Source organism: Fusarium phalaenopsidis (genome assembly GCF_050370095.1).
Source record: "Fusarium phalaenopsidis strain FUZ10S chromosome Unknown contig_32296, whole genome shotgun sequence".
In the NCBI taxonomy this organism is placed as follows: Eukaryota; Fungi; Ascomycota; class Sordariomycetes; order Hypocreales; family Nectriaceae; genus Fusarium; species Fusarium phalaenopsidis.
Genome location: NW_028145408.1, coordinates 1,002,849 through 1,019,105, shown reverse-complemented (window position 1 = coordinate 1,019,105; position 16,257 = coordinate 1,002,849). Strand labels below are relative to the sequence as shown.

The 16,257-nt window shown below is 55.6% G+C and overlaps 5 protein-coding genes across 5 annotated transcripts; 2 read left to right on the top strand and 3 right to left on the bottom strand.

Annotated features, from left to right (window-relative positions):
* Positions 1 to 1,080: 1,080 nt before the first annotated feature.
* On the top strand, positions 1,081 to 4,118 carry LRP88_05901 (uncharacterized protein; the record flags this gene model as incomplete). The annotated part of the gene is made up of 3 exons (XM_083242444.1): positions 1,081 to 1,085; positions 1,290 to 4,046; positions 4,103 to 4,118. The coding sequence occupies 3 exons, from the start codon at positions 1,081 to 1,083 to the stop codon at positions 4,116 to 4,118; spliced, it is 2,778 nt and encodes a 925-aa protein (XP_083101380.1).
* Positions 4,119 to 4,810: 692 nt separating this feature from the next.
* LRP88_05900 (ubiquinone-binding protein COQ10) lies at positions 4,811 to 5,464 on the bottom strand (the record flags this gene model as incomplete). The annotated part of the gene is made up of 1 exon (XM_083242443.1): positions 4,811 to 5,464. The coding sequence occupies one exon, from the start codon at positions 5,462 to 5,464 to the stop codon at positions 4,811 to 4,813; it is 654 nt and encodes a 217-aa protein (XP_083101379.1).
* A 902-nt stretch (positions 5,465 to 6,366) lies between these two features.
* LRP88_05899 (adaptin N terminal region-domain-containing protein) lies at positions 6,367 to 9,413 on the top strand (the record flags this gene model as incomplete). Its single annotated transcript, XM_083242442.1, has 4 exons — positions 6,367 to 6,522; positions 6,584 to 6,967; positions 7,021 to 7,249; positions 7,303 to 9,413. The coding sequence occupies 4 exons, from the start codon at positions 6,367 to 6,369 to the stop codon at positions 9,411 to 9,413; spliced, it is 2,880 nt and encodes a 959-aa protein (XP_083101378.1).
* A 664-nt stretch (positions 9,414 to 10,077) lies between these two features.
* LRP88_05898 (GTPase-activating protein RGD2) lies at positions 10,078 to 12,796 on the bottom strand (the record flags this gene model as incomplete). Its single annotated transcript, XM_083242441.1, has 3 exons — positions 10,078 to 10,919; positions 10,970 to 12,428; positions 12,569 to 12,796. 3 exons carry the CDS (start codon positions 12,794 to 12,796, stop codon positions 10,078 to 10,080), a joined length of 2,529 nt encoding a protein of 842 aa, XP_083101377.1.
* Positions 12,797 to 14,614: 1,818 nt separating this feature from the next.
* LRP88_05897 (uncharacterized protein) lies at positions 14,615 to 15,790 on the bottom strand (the record flags this gene model as incomplete). Its single annotated transcript, XM_083242440.1, has 1 exon — positions 14,615 to 15,790. The coding sequence occupies one exon, from the start codon at positions 15,788 to 15,790 to the stop codon at positions 14,615 to 14,617; it is 1,176 nt and encodes a 391-aa protein (XP_083101376.1).
* Between the last annotated feature and the right edge of the window lie 467 nt (positions 15,791 to 16,257).

Here is a 16,257-nt window from a genome sequence, read left to right as displayed (position 1 = left end):
CACCATGTCGTTGTTTGGTACTCATGCAAGGGAGGGGATGCTAGCCTACCGGGATGATGGCTTGGACCAACCTTCAACTGTCCAAACGTCGTCGCCAACTTTGCTGACTGTCTGATGTGTTCCCAGTTTAGGATAACCTTTTTGCTCCCATCCACGAAGTCTGCCTGTGACCGAGATTTCGGTTTCCTGGAGAGCCCGCGCATACATACACACACGCCTAGATTTGCACGCCCACCGCCTCTGCACTCTCGCCGTTGCAACACAACGGCCCCTCCACTGTCGTTTGCTTCGAAACGTCGGCAACCGCTCGCTGCTTGGCCGTTACGAACGCTCAACCCACCGGCTTCCTCAACCACTGCAATCACAGCGCACCCGCCGTTTCGACCCGAAGACAGGCTCGATTTGTTTCAGCTGCATGGTTGGCAGCGCGGACCAGTCCTGTCGAGTGACCCATAAGTAAACGATCTGGACCCCCTCACCGCCGATCGATTTTCTGCCGTCCATCCCTCCAAAAACCTCTACCCATCCTTCGCAACCGCCGCCGCCTGAATCCACCCGCCCACACCTCTTTGCGCCTGACCTTCACGCCTACTCTCTGCAGTCAGTGCAGTCCAGCAACTTTGGTACCCTCCTCCGTCAGCAACCACAAGGCACCGTCGCTAGTCCTTGTTTTTATCGACTCCGCACCATCTCTTGCAAGCAGGCATTTTCCCCGTCTCACTGCTTTCGTGACCAGCCGACCATCCGCCTGTCACGCCCTCGTCATCTCTAGTGGCGCATCCGCCCAATCGAACAACCCCTCTCTCCGGTCGCGCAAGTCCAATTCCTCCTCGCCACGACCCTCGCACCAGCACTTGCCGTCCTGTTTTTCTCTACTGCCGTGACGACTTCGTCCTCCGTTTCTCCCTGTATACTCTTTGTTACGTTGGGGGCCGCTAGCCATTATCCTTATCCTATCAGCTGAGCGTTTGCTTGTGCTCGCTGCCTATTTTACCTTTCCTACCTCAGACGGCAGCGCCTTTGCTCCGGCTTTCTCTCGTGGATCGTCGTGGGCAGAGGGTATCCCATTAGTTCGCTGCCATGCCGTGAGTCCCCCTCCCTCGCTCACCCTCCTCTATCTCACCCTCCGCCTGCATTCCTCCCCCTCCCCCTCCTTCTTGTCTCTCCCACATCCACCCCTCGGGTTGCCTCCACTGCGCCCCTTTGCCTTTGTTTACCTTTGCGCACACTCACCACTTCCTCTTCCTTTGAAACTCTACCCAGTCCACTCACCACAAGTTTCCGAATAGGCTCATCAAGCGTGCCCCGTCTTCGAGAGCTCCAACCGGTCCACACGGTGGTGATACTTCCTCTTCTCAGACTCAGTCCTACAACACTGAGGAGGACGACTCCTCTGCCGACACAAGCCAGGACTACACGGAATCAGAGGAGGAGGACTACTACAGCGACGACGACGACGACCTAGGTCCTGCCGACTCAGCTTCTACAAGCGACCACGAGCAGCACTACGGTCGCCCCCAACGATTGCCGCAGCAGCGCCAACATCAACTTCCAGCGGCAGGCCAATTTGGGCAACAATACCCACCACAGCACCCATATTCGACGCAGCATCAGTTCCCGCCGCAGCACCAGCTTCCTCCACAGCAACATCAACTCCCTCCCCGCCAACAATTGACTCCTCACCAGGCTTTGCAGCCCCATCAGCCCCCTCCTCCACAGGATTACGGGTTCGAAGAGGAACCGCAGCCGCAACCGCAGCAGCAGTCTTATCGTCGACCGTCGCGGCGCGATCGACCGCCAAAAACCGCCACCCTGGACGACCCCCGTTATGGCCCGGCCTACGGCCGTGGCGGCTTCCCGCACCCTACGGCCCCGGGCCGGCCCGGACCAGGCCAGTTCTTTGGCCGGGGCCAAGCTGGCTTCCAGAACCATGTCGGTCCTTATATGGGCTATCCCGCCAATAGCCAGATGGTCCCTTTCGGCTATGACCCGAACAACCCATACGACCCCTATGGCGGCGAGGGAAGGGGCATGTATGACATGATGCCCTACCAGGGACAGCAGCAACAACAACCGCCTGGGTTCTACGGAGCAATGCAGCCTCATCAATACGGCATGGGCTCCCACATGCAAATGCACCTGACTCCACCCCCTCCCCCGCCTACTGAGGCCCCTGCCAAGCCATCCACACCAGCACCTCCAAAGGAAGACCCGGAAAAGATTCGCCTTGAGGCTGAAATCGCTGCCTTCAAGGCCATGGAGGAGAAGCAAAAGGCTGCGGAGAAGCAAAAGGAGGTCGAGGCTCAGATCCGCAAGGAGGCTGAGGAGGCCTTCCATCGCCGAATGGAGGATATGAGAATTGCTCAGGAAGAGGCCAAGAAGGAGATCGAAAAGGCCAGAATCGAAGCTGAAAAGGCCGCTCGTGAGAGGATGGAAGCTGAACGAAAGGCCGAGGAGGAGCGAGCTCGAAAACACGCCGAGGCTATGGCCGCAGCCGAGGAGAAGGCTCGACTCCGGTTCGAAGCTGAGATGAAGGCCGCTGAAATGCGTCGACAAGCTGAGGCCGAGGCTCGCGCTAAGGCTGAAGAAGAGGCCAGGCTAAAGTTCGAGGCTGCTGCCAAGGCCGCTGAGGCACAACGAAAGGCAGAGGCTGAGGCTCGCGCCAAGGCTGAGGAGGATGCTAGGATCAAGTTCGAAGCTGCCGCCAAGGCTGCCGAGCAGCAACGCAAGGCTGAAGCCGCGGCCCGTGCTGAGGCCGAGAGGGAGGCTCGAGAGAAGTATGAAGCCGAGATGAAGGCCGCTGCTGAGCAGCGCAAGGCGGAGGCGGAAGCTCGTGCCCAGGCCGAGGAAGAAGCTAAGAGGAAGTTGGAGGCCGCTGCTAAGGCTGCCGAAGAGCAAAGAAAGGCAGAGGCTGCGGCCCGCGAGAGAGCTGCGGAAGAAGCCCGACTCAAGTACGAGGCCGAACTGAAGGCGGCTGAAGAGCGAGGAAAGAGGGAGGCTGAAGAGCGTGTCCGAGCTGAGAAGGAGGCCCGACTGAAGTTTGAGGCTGAGTTGAGGGCAGCTGAGGAGAGGAGAAAGAAGGAAGAGGAGGAGCGCGCACAGGCCGAGGAGCTTGCTCGGGTCCGTTTCGAGAAGGCGCTGAAGGAGGAGGCTGAGGCGAAGGCTGCCGCTCTGCAGAAGGCGCAAGAGGAAGCTGAGCGTCTGATGAGAGCTGAGGCTGAGGCTAAGGCTGCTGCTGCTGCTGCCGCCGCTGCGGAGGCCGAGAAGCTCAAGAAGTTTGAGGAGGAGACTCGAGCCAAGGCCGAGGCCGAGGCCCTTGCCAAGATTGAAGAGGAGAAGAAGGCGGCGGCTGCTAAGGCTGAGGCTGAAGCGGCGGCTGCTAAGGCCGCGGAGGAGCTCAAGAAGAAGATTGAGGAGGAAACCAAGGCGAGCCTCGAAGAGTCAAAGAAGTCTGCCGAGCAGGCCCCGATTCGATTCAAGGACGCTGTCGGCCGAAAGTTCACCCTTCCGTTCCATCTCTGCCAAACGTGGCAGGGCATGGAGGACCTCATCAAGCAAGCGTTCGTCCAGGTCGACGTTCTGGGACCTCACGTTATGGACGGCCATTACGATCTCATTGGCCCAGATGGCGAGATTATCCTTCCCTCTGTGTGGGAAAAGGTCATTCAGCCCGACTCGCTCATCACCATGACAATGTGGCCAATGGACAAGGTGCCTCCTCCGGGGGTTAAGATGCCCCCTGGTCGCCATGGTCACCCGCCCATGCCTCCCCACGGACGCGTCCCGATGATGCCCGGTGGTGTTCGACCTCCTGGTGGCATGCCTCCTGGTGGCATGCCCGGTGGTGTCCCCGCTGGTGGTATCCCTGGAGGATTCCGCCCTCCCCCAGGATGGCCCGGAGTGGGCGCCCGACCCGGCGGCCCCGTTCCCAACATTGTCAATGTCGGACCTCCTCCTGCCGCCCCTGCCAAGCCTTCTAAGCACAAGAAGCCTGCCAACCACTCGGCCTTTGCTGGCTTCATGTTCGGCAAGCCCCAAAAGAAGAAGTGAGTAACAGATACCAACTGATGGAATTCAGCAAGGGATGCTAACCGTTGTCTAGGTCGAGCAAGAAATAAGGTGCTCGAATGTGGCATCGTGAGACGATAATGTGTGGAATTTGGTTTTTTTACAACCCAGCTTTTCTTCTTACCAGATACCTCATCGGCGCTACCTGCCGGCTTGCTTTTTTGATCCCCCCCTTTTTTATGACCGGCTTGGTTTTTGATTTTGGATTGATTTTTGTTGTTGTTTTTGCTTTTCAAAAATATGAGGCAGTGGAATTTGGGTCGTTTTCCAACTCATGGGTAGCGTCACTCATATGTCGACGGCGTCACGAATCGTCCTATACGCATGTGGATCGGAGTATGATGATGAATGGGTTCAAGCAAATGATACTGGGGGAATGGAATACGATCCAATGTTGGGGACCCGGACCGCGTCTATGGTGCATCGCTGCACCAAGATGGTTTCAAGTCCGGGCATCGGCGCAAAGATGACGCTTTTCTGTTTTTGTTGGATGGTGGACGAGCATGTTGGATAGACAGAGCCGTCCTAGACACGTTGTCATGTAGAATGAATGGAGTACGTAGAAATATGTCTATTATGAGTTTTAACTGAGACATTGAGTTGAATGTGATTGCTTGACCGAGAATGTTTGCCGTCTAAGTGGGACTTTTTCCTTGGCAAGTCTATGATGTAAGGCGGCTTCTAAAGTTCTATCTATGGATGAGAGCGCAAGCAATGTCTAGGCTTTTTCGAATATGTGATTTTAAAGCTTCCGGTGTGACTCCAACTTCTGACGAGCTCGTTTCTCGAACGCTTCTATCATTAGAGCAGCGACCTTGTCAGAGACGGCCGCGCTCACAGCGCCGTAGAGAGGATTTGTAAACTGGAAATCGATGTTGAGGTGCACCTCGGTGTGTGGTGTCGGCGGTCCCGCAATCGGCCTCACGGACCAGCGCGTTACCAAGCTCCGGAAGACGGCCGACGCATCGGGGCCCGAGCCACCAGGGGTCGTATCCCCGCTAATGGCCTCTACCGAACGGCCGGGGACGCAGCGCAGTCGGCTTGTAAAGACCTCGTCGAAGCCGCCCCAGCCGACGTGCAGGTCCGCAAGTGTGGGGTAGCGGCGGCCGGTTTCGGCGTCCGGGTCGGACCAGCGGGTGACGCGGGACTTTGAGCAGTACGGGACGAAGGACGAGTACGAGTCGACGTCGGAGATGAGGTCGTAGAGGGGTTCGGAGGGGTATGGGAGGGTGCGGGTGGCGGTGAGGCGCTGGGGCTCGGAGGACGGGAAGGAGATGAAGGAGCGGCGGAGGGAGGCTATTCGTGGTGTTGAGGCGGAAGTGAGGTTCGTGATGTTGGAGATTGTACAAGTTGAGCGTGCGACGACAGCTCGGGGAGGGAGGAGGCGGAGGGCCATTGGGAATTCTGAGGTGGTGGGGTAGAGTCTTTAATCGTATATCGTTACGGTCGTAGCAAGTTCATGGTCTTGGCGTCGTGCGACAATCTCTAGGACCGAAATGAAGTCGACGGAGAATGAAAAGTGGTGATGGTATTGAGGCTCTGCTCAAGTCAAGTCGATAGAAAGTTGTAAAGGTTTCCGCCACCATCAGAGGCGTCCAGCCCCACTGATGGGCAGGTACCGAGGCGCCTGTAAAGTTGAGTGCTTAGCGGATGACAGAACTAAAGCCACAGGGGGTTAGATCCCTGTAGATGCCTGAACTGCGCACCTGCCGACCTGGCCTCTGGGCTTCAAACGCTCGGGCCGTCCTTGTCGCCGAGTCGAGGGCGGTGATTCCGTCATGGGCTTAGGTTCGCCAATCTGTCTCAATAACTCCCAAGACCGAAAACCTCACAGGCGACGCAACCTTGAGTTTGTGCGCCTCCCGCAAACAGACGACTCCTTATTAACGGCCGCCATACGAAATGCGCCGCTCGATCGAATCCTCGCGAAGCCCCTGAAAGACCGTGACCGATCTCTCCCCTACACGAGCACACACTCGCTGACGGTCGGCCCCACGCCCGCGGGGCAAGCTTCCCAAGATGTAGGAGATAGCTTCAGATATCAGAGAAGCACTCGCGCTGACGCTGCGCAGGTTTGAAAAGTCGCTCTACGACCTCATCCGGGGGCTCCGGAACCACAAGGGCAATGAGAAGGAGTACATCCAAAAGAGCCTCAAGGAGTGCCGCGCCGAAGTTCGCAGCCAGGATATGGGTGCGTGTTTGACTTGATGAGTTGGGGACGACTTATGGATCGCTGACGCATGTGTGTGAACATTAGATCTCAAGGCGACGGCGCTTCTGAAGCTCATATATCTCGAGATGGTCGGGCACGACATGTCGTGGGCGTCGTTCCACGTCCTCGAGGTCATGTCGTCGCCCAAGTACCAGCTCAAGCGCGTGGGATACCTGGGAGCTGTCCAGAGCTTTCGTCCTGATACTGAAGTTCTGATGCTGGCTACGAATCTGTTGAAGAAGGTCAGCTATAGAAGCACCATTACCTCCGCGTTGTGCTTGTAGCTAACTGGTGCTCTTGTAGGACCTTGGCTCGACTACACCGACCGTCATCTCCCTACCGATCGCGACCCTCCCCCACGTCATCACGCCTTCGCTGGCGCTCTCGACACTGCAAGACTTGCTGCCGCGGTTGAGCCACAGTCATTCGAATATCAGGAAGAAGACGCTCGTCACGCTGTACCGACTTGCCCTCGTGTACCCTGAAGCTCTACGCGCGGCCTGGCCCAAGATCAAGGAGCGGCTTATGGACCCGGACGAGGACCCGAGCGTTACAGCTGCTATTGTCAATGTGGTTTGCGAGCTGGGCTGGCGACGACCAAACGACTTTCTTCCCCTTGCGCCTCGACTATTTGAGCTGTTGGTAGATGGTGGTAATAACTGGATGGCCATCAAACTCATCAAGCTTGTAAGCAGCTTTGTAAACTTTATATTGCGTCTGGATACTGACTAGCTGTTTAGTTTGCGACTTTGACGCCCTTGGAGCCTCGACTCGTGAGAAAGCTACTACCCCCTCTCACCAACATAATCAGGACAACACCAGCAATGTCATTACTCTACGAGTGTATCAACGGCATTATCCAGGGCGGTATTCTCGGTAGCGGAGATGACGTCTCTGGAACCGATGAGATTGCAACCCTCTGTGTCAATAAGCTGCGAGGCATGATAATGATTGATGGTGATCCTAACCGTAAGTTGATATCTTGCTATGCTGACTCCAGATGGCAACTGACGAGACACTAGTCAAATACGTTGCGCTCTTGGCGTTCAACAAGATCGTTACTACGCATCCTTATCTTGTATCACAGCAAGAGGATGTGATTCTAGAGTGTATCGACAGTCCGGATATCACCATCCGAATACAGGCGCTTGACCTTGTGCAGGGCATGGTTACAGGCGACAACCTAATGTCTATCGTGAGCAGACTGATGAAGCAGCTCAAGTTATCCATGCCGGCTCGGGAGGTGTCTCAGCCAGGAACGCCTCCAAACGATCCGAACTACTCAGACGACGAATACTCAGACTCTGCGCAGCCCAAGTCTGAAGCCCGAGCACCTCTTCCTGACGACTACCGAATAGATGTCATTGGGAGAATTCTGGCAATGTGCGCAAAGGACAATTACTCGAGCGTGTTGGACTTCGACTGGTACATCGACGTTCTTACACAACTTGTCCGCATGGCGCCAGCTTCTCGCAAGGTTGACGATGAAGACCTGGGCCCGGCAGAGAGAGCGCGTGCCAACGTATCAGAAAAGATTGGAGATGAGCTGCGCAACGTCGCTGTAAAGGTTCGAGTGATGAGGTCAACTGCAGTGCGGGCAGCAGAGATTATCCTCAACCAACTCAACAGCGATACACCACCGGGCTATAACATTACCTCCGGGGCATTGAAATCAGTGACCTGGATTATGGGTGAATACGCCTCACAACTGGCCGTGCCTGATGAGGGGTTGAACGGCCTTCTTCAGCTCATTCCTCGCACAACTACCCCTGAAGTCTTGACCACTACTCTCCAAGCTGTTACGAAAGTCTTTGCTACCATAGTGGGAGACGAGATGGAGCCATGGACGGCAGAGAGGAAGTCTAGGGTTTCACTCCTCATGGCTCGCATTATTCATGTCTTTGAGCCATTGGCATTGCACCCTAGTCTTGAGGTCCAGGAGCGAGCTGTTGAGTTCACGGAACTACTGAAGCTTACAGCCGAGGCGGCCTCAAGTCAACCTGCTTCGACCGATGAAGTTGAGCAGGATCCTCCGTTGCTGCTCACCCAGGCGATTCCTTCACTATTCAACGGCTGGGAGCTCAACTCGGTGGCCAAGGATGCACAGTACAATGTCCCAGTTCCTCGAGATCTTGACCTGGACGAGCCTCTTCATCCAAACCTGGCCAAACTGCTGGCAGATGCCGACTCTGTTACTCTTGTTACGGACGACTCGGACGAGTTTGAGGTATACTATCATCAGAAGCCACCAACAACCAGCATCGACTCGTCTGCGCCGGCCATCAGCAGGATAGCCGAACCTGTGGACGACTACGTGGGTTCCTACCAGCAAGCGGACGAAGACAGCTATCTGGACGCCGACATCGTTGCAAGGAGAAAAGCAGAGCGCCAAGAGCGAAACAAGGACGACCCCTTCTATATCCCCAGCAACGACACGCCCCGTACTTCGACTCCTATCCACAACATTCTCCAAAACAGCAACGGTCCCGATCTGGATATTGACTCTATACCTATAATGCAGCTGGATCTAGAACGGCTCGGAACCCCAGCTGCCGCTCCCCAACGCCCCCAGCCAAGACCTCGTCAAAGGGTGGTCATCGCCCAAGATGAGACCCTCGGCGGAAGCGACAGCGGTCACGCCTCAGAGAACAACTCGGACAGCGCCGTCGCAAAGTCCAAGTCGCGCAAGCTCAAGCAGCAGGGCCTGTTGGGTGTGGACTCGAGCGGCATCGGCTCCTTCAGCCTCGAGGGCCAGCCGTCCTCGGGCTTTGACTATGAGCAGCAGCAGCGCGAGGAGGCTGAGATGCAGCAGGCCATGAAGGAGGTCGAGAGGCTTCGTCTCGAGATGCAGCGCGCCAACGAGAGGATCCAGGTCGCTCAGGGTGTTGATGTCGAGGGCACCGTTGTCAAGAAGAAGAAGAAGAAGAAGACTGCCAAGAAGGGCGACGAGGAGGGCAGAGAGGTCAAGCCGAAGAAGAAGAAGAAGGTCCCCCGCGCTGAAGCCATCGAGGAGCAGGCTGGCGGCGACAATAGCAGCGTTCAGGGAGTCGAGTCTCCGGCGTCGGGAGAAGTCGTCTTGGCCAAGAAGAAAAAGAAGAAGAAGCGTGTAGTTGACATTCAAGAGGGGGAATAGCTGATGGTGGCATGACAGGGGGTGTTGATTGATATGTGGTAGCATTGTTATGGGGTTGGTATACCTAGGTAGCATAAGATAAAGGGATCAGGAGCATAGGAGGAATACAAAACCGAATTGACAGACAATAACTGATAACCATCAAAGACTCCGTCTATTCATTCATTCATTCATTCATTCTCGTCATGTCTAATCTTCATACACTCATCAGTCATGATAGAAGCACCAGCAATGGCCTCAGCTCCAGCACAAGCTCACCAACGAATGAATATCTCGGAAACAAATCTTAACGAATAGGGAATCTCCGCCATATCATAAATACAATACAGCATAAATACAAAGACGAAACAAGAAAAGCAAGCTCATCCAAAAAGCAGCAACAAGAAGACAAATTACACCGGTTGTTCTTTTTTGCTCATGTTCCATTAACACATACACATGACAAGATAGATTATCCCGACCAGGCTTTCATGGGCATTAAAAGAAACAGGTAGACAACGATACTCGTGTCTCCCGTCTCTCTCAACCCATATCCCCAAGCCCCAGCCGTCCACCTTTCGTCCCGCTGTATTCCCAAAAACCCAACTCCTCAGGTATCTCCCATGGTATGCCCTGTCAGGTGAGAGGCCCTGCCTCAACCACGGGCAAGCCGTCCCACTCCAACCTAGTCCTCCATAGGGGCATCCTCGAGCTGCACGCCGCGGGCGGGCGATTCTTGAGGCGGTGTAGACGGCACCACGGGGATTCGTTTGCCACCTACAAACTTGGTCGGTGTCCGTCCCATGCTGTCGCGCTTCTCCGACTCGCCGTCCGCCTTGTCCGCGTCGCCGTTAACAGGTGCAGATCCATCGGGCTCGGGAACCTCAAGACTCTGGCGCTTAATGATGTTTAGGCTGCCGAGGCTGCTGCGTTGCCGGTCAGTAGCCGAAGTCGGGCTCGTTTGAATCGGAAATCGGGTCTCGGGTCCTCCGGTGCTGCGATCTCGACGATGGCCGCGGGGGCTAGGAGCAGGGCTCCTGTCACGGCCTCGGGTTGCGTTGGCCTTTTCGAGCAGAGCCCTATTCCGCTCCTCCATAAGGGCCTTGCGGTTGCTCTCGTCGGTACTAATTGCTCGAGGCCGGTTGCCGCTGACAGAAGAAGAATGACTAACCATGGACATGCGCTTGAGTTCGCTAAAGATGGCGTCCTTGTGGGCAAACAGATCCCGGACTAGTCGGTATGCGTGCTTCTCCTCCAGGGTCAGAGAAGTTTCGGTTCGCGGTCGCAGAATACAGGGGGCCAGGGCGGTTGCCAGAGACGCGACGTAGGTTTCATCCGCCGACGTCAGGTCGATAAGACGGGTAAAGTGGTTCATGCAGGCATCAAGGGTCGCAATGTTAGTGAGACGGAGCTGTGAAAGAGTTGATTGGAGAGCCGCAATCCGGGAAGACTCGTCCGTATCGGTAGAAGTGGTCGAATAAATTGTTCGAATAATCTCGTAAACATGAGAAGAGATGATTGAATCTGCTTGTGGTCAGTTTCCGAGACAGAGTCTCTTATGCACACCCAATACTTACCAGGAAGCTCCAGGAGATAGACCTTGAGGAGTGAAGCAACGGTAGGGATATCAAACTCGTCAAAGACATCAGGAGAAACAGGCTTGCCGTCGTTGACCTTGGCACGGAGTTTGTGTGTCTGCGCCAGAGGAACCTCGACAAGCCACACACCTCGTCGAGCCTCGTCACCCTCCAAATCGGGATAATGGTGATCCAGATACGTCAGGATAGTCGTGACAATCATGGGCACTCGCTTCTTATCGGCCCTTGCGCGCGCCTCAAGATCAATTCCGAAAGTCTGCTCGTCCACCTTGTTGTAGTAGTTCTCGTACGTCACAACCTTCGGGACGAAGCTTCCGGTGCGGTACGTTTCGAGCAGATACCGTAGGTCACCCTCGGGCTGGATGGTCTCCTGGAAGAGCATCATCTGGTCTACAGTAGACTGGAGGCTGGGAATGACGTTGCCAATGGTGCCCGAGAAGTCAAGGATGACAGTCTTGACAGCCTTGAGACGGTCAAGCTCGCAGCGCTCAAGGAACTTGAGGTGGAGGAAGATGGCCTCCTCAAGCTCACATCGCAGCTCATCAAGCCTGCGAACACCAGCACGGTACTTCTCGTCGGCTTCGCGGGCCTCGCGCTGCATGCGCTGGCTGGGAGTTTCGTTCGGGTGCGAGTTGTTGAGGACATTCCAGCCCGACAGGTACTCACTCACGGTGCCAACAACAGGGGAATCGGCCGTCTCAGAGCCAGTCGAGGCCAGGGAGAAAGTGCGGTTGATAGACTTCTTCTCGGGAACACCCGCCAATTGGAAAGCCTTGGGCCGCCACTGATAAAAGAGCTTGGAGCTGTTGGCAAAGTTGTTGCCGACATTACCGATAAGACGGAGGAAACCGTTAGAAATCAGATCCTGACCAATTCGCTCAGCATAGGCGACGCTGATGTTGCCCATGCTGCGCTGGAGGTACTCGACGATATCGGAACCGGCTGAAGTGTTGAGGTATGTGCCCAGGATGGGGACCTTGGTCTCGCCCATCTTGATAGACGAGAGCATCTGGGAGAGGATCTTCTTGACCTGCTCGGGCTGATAGGTATCGTCACCAATCTCGTAGAGTATCTCCTCCTCTTCCTCCTCATGGGCGGGCGCCTCTTCCTTGTGGGGCTGAACCTTGATCTCGGGAATGTTCTGGTTCTGCTTGGGGCTATTCTCGGGATCCTGGAAAGCGAGCTTGTTTTCCTCCTCAAGGTCCTCGACTAGGCGGCACTTGTTGAAGTAAACCGATCGGAGCTTCTTGACGGCCTCGGCTTGGCGATCGTGAGCCTTGATGCGGACTTGTAGCTCATCCTGTGAATCCTGGATGCGAGCCTCGTGGGCGTCGCACCAACGAGAGAATGGGTTAACGACGAGGTCGCGAATGCTCTGGGCGATGCGATGATGGTTGCGGGCAGCATCCTGCATCTCGTTGCGCATGCCATCGAAGGCCTATGGCGGTGTGCCAGTCAGTCAGCATAGCTCAGGTATTTGCAATTTACGGCGAAGACGGCGCTGACGGAGCCGGCTGCGGCGCGTCCACAATCCAGCCAGCGGGTAGGGACAAGTGAAGTGATGCCATTCCTACTTACCTTGCGAACGGTAGCACCATCGTCGCGAGTGAAACCGCCGGTGACCTTGTCCGCAGACGGTGTGATCTCACTCAGGCGAGAGCTATAAGTTTCCTCGGCTTCGGCGCGTAAGCGAGCGATGGTGAGGACCTGTCTGTTCTCGAGAACGCCTTGCTGAAGCTTGCTGAACAGGACGCCGAGTCCCGCAGCGTAATCGCTCGACCAGAAGGAATCAGCGAACCCCGGCATGATGGCCTGCCTTATCCAGCCCCTTCGACTGCTGTGATGATTGCGGTTCTCGTAGTCGCTGTCGTGGTCGAGGTGGGAGAGGGCGAATTAAGAGAGCAGGCTGTGGCGGTGGAGGGCTGGCGAGCGGACGAATGACAGCGCAGGCGACGTGAGCGTGAGTGGGAGGGGGGATTGTCGTCGTGATGATGGCGGGGGAGGAATGGCAGCTGGGATCGTCAGCTGGTGCTGGTGTTGACGTCTCGTGGCAGTGACAGTGATGGTGGTCTTGGTAGTTGCTGCGTGTCTCTATCTTGTGCAGGACTAGTTTTGTGAGACGGCTGCTGCCGAATGCAGGGGCTGCGAGCTTTGCTGTTGATTGTTTGTGCGGCCGCCAGGGATTGGGGGACCAAAGTCCAGTCCAGCCCGTCCAGTAGAGTTATTGGTCGAACTTTTTCTGCCCTTTGGCTGACTCGGCGTGGACGAGCAAGGCTGAATGGGGGAAAGGCGACGACGGACTGCTGACTGGGCTGACGGCTTGAGAACTGGGGAGCCTGGATCGCGGATGGGAGTCTAGCCTAGCTCGAGGGAGGGAGGGAGTCCGAGAAGGAGGTTGGCTGGCTGGCCTGGCTGATGACGACGTTTCGGAACTAATTAACAAGGGACCACGGATACGGGATGAATGGAGACGCTCAACTCCGGCGCTTGAAATACAGGTACGCGTACGCAAAGGTTGATGGGGAGATTGAATGCTATGAAGAAGATGTCAAGATGCGTGTAAGAGAAAGATGGGAAGATAAGATCGAAGGTTCTGCATTGGGAAGGAAGCCGTGTCTTTTGTTGCTCGCAAACGGTGCAGACGTTCAGCCTTCAAGTGTGGAAGGAACGAATCCAGCCAGCCCAGAATGTACCAGCCAGCATCAGCATCAGCGCCAGCATCAGCTCCATGCAGGATGGGTTGTCACTGGGGGAACAGCAAAATAAGGGACCAAGTGTCAAGTTTCAAGATGGAATACGACAAGGGAAACGAATATTTAATATCTGGGTCATAGTCGACGACACTTATTGCACCTCCCTTCCTCTCTCTCCCTCCAGTGACACACCAAAGGCTTCCCCTGTCGCCCTCACTGTCGCCAATCTCTTGGTGTTGTAGCACAACCGCCAGCGGCTGGAGACAAACGGCACTTGTCATGGAGCCCTCCCAGAGGCCTCTCTCTCACTGGACCGGCAGGCTGGGGGTAGCTTATTAGTGACTTTTCCCAGTAAAAACGCCTACCGAAGCGGGCACCCATCCCAACCGCTCCATCCTTCATCCGTCGGGTCTGCATCTGCGCTTGAGTGAACCCCTGACGGCTTTTGCTTGTCCTCGTAACCAGACGGCGCGCTAATATTAGAGGCTTGTTTCAGGGAGTCGTGCCCAACTGGGGAAACTGCCCACTGTCCAGGGGTCCATCGCTGGCTGGGGGGAAGCGTAAAAGTTCGGTTCGTTCTTATCCATGGCTGGAGGGCCTCTATTTTTGGTGGCTGCCATCCCATCTTACTCAGCGCTTGAGTCCGAGCTGGACTCCCATGGAAGCAAGTTGGCTGGGCGGCTGGTGTTGGTTGTCCTTGTCAACCTCGCCATCTCCACCGCCAAGTCATCAACAACATGGTTTCTTGAGAGGCGAGAGAATGAAGACGAAAAAGCCTCGATGAGGACCCGACTGGGACCAGAGAAGCCCAGCAGGAGCACACATCAAGCTTGGCATTCACAACTTGACAACAAACACAGCGGCCACTCGTTGCCACGTTGCCAGCCCATCCACCGTTCACATCGAGATTATCTGTCGCCCACCCAAGCCATCATTGGCCATCGTAGCTCCAGTCCTGCCTCGGAAACTCTTCATACTCCAGATCAATGCTCACCTCCCCGAGCGCCTCTTTGATGTAGCTGTCAAAACAGACCTCCGTATCGCATTCAACAAGCTTCAGCTTGCAAAACCGCTCTGGGTCACGCTGTCTGTACTCAGCAAGACCCAGAAGACCCCGCCTTAGCCGTTGAGGTATCGCCGACGTTGTCTTGGCGAGAGTGAGCGACACGATGCTCGGTGGGAGGATATTGACAAGAAAGTTTTCATCTGCCAGCTCTAGGTTGTTGGCGTGGTATATCGCATTAGTAGTGAGGAAGAGGCTTTCCAGAGCAGTAGAGTCCTCGAGGCTAGGGAGGGTGTCCATCCTGATACGATAAAACACAAGGGTCATGAACCGTAGGTCCAGACGCAACGACTTGAGTGTACCGCAGAACTTGCTGAGCTGTGCGACAGCATCAGAAGGCTGTACAACACCAATGCTTGTTACCGGAACCCCACTGGTCTCGTATGCGAATGAAGAAGGACTGTCAGGGCAAGACTCGACGATCCGGCCGAAATCTTCGTTGACACGAAGCCCTCTGAGACAAACCGACTTCAAACGCGGAAAATCGAATTTCTCGACGCGGCGGCCTAAGCAATCAAGAGTGAGGCACTCGAGATCCTGCGTCAATCTAGAAAGGTATTTCGGTATAAACCCCGTCTCAAGAGTCTGGAGAGGCAGCTTGGGGACACCGAGTGCACTCATTGCCGTCGCCGGCACATCGGCGAACACCCCGACCTCGGTCCTGAATGCGAGATTCTTGAGATTGGGGAGTAAGGCGAAAAGAACTGCGAGCAGCTCACGGACCAGATCAGGACGGTATCGGTTTAGGTCGTCGTCTACCCGATCAACGCCGTCGAAGTGTCCAAGGAAGAGTTGTCGGTGAAGCTCAGAGAATATATTCCGCGACCGTTCCCGGCCGTCCATTCCCCTCTTCTTCCAGACTTCTACGAGGTCAACCTGCAAAGCATCCGCAGCGTGCCTCATGGCGGCACAGGCATCGTCAAGTTCGACGCCTAAGAGCAACGAAGGGTAGAGGCAAGCGGTCTTGACCAGAGCAGCCAGATCGCGTCGCGTGGCAACAGTTCGAACAAAGCTCGTCAGTCGCCCGCGCCACGAATATGTCATTCGCTTCTCCAGGTGGGCGTATCCGAGGATGAATTCATGGTGCAGGACATGCTGTGCAACATCTCTCACCCGTCTCGAGACCAGGCAAAGTGAAAAGAGCGCGTGTCGGTCACGCAAATAAGCTTCTAACTGGTCATGTCCAGCATCTTGTTCGACCCAGTAAGGCTCTCTGAAGCCTCCGCGGCAATGCAGACAGGAATGTTCAAAGATGAGATGGAGGATTTCAGATGGGAGGTCGGAAAGAACGGGTGCATGGGCCATTCTGCTTTGACATCGAAGTGGAGCTATCAGGATCATGCAAAAGATTGCCAATGTGCGGTGGAACCAACTAACTACCTCTGTACGAGGGTGAAGATGGTATCTTTTATCTCTTGTGATCCATGAAAAAGGTAGTCATGGATCGCAGAATAAGCTTTGTTGAGGTCATCACGGCGTTACTATTGTGGCTGAAAACCTCATTGACTTGT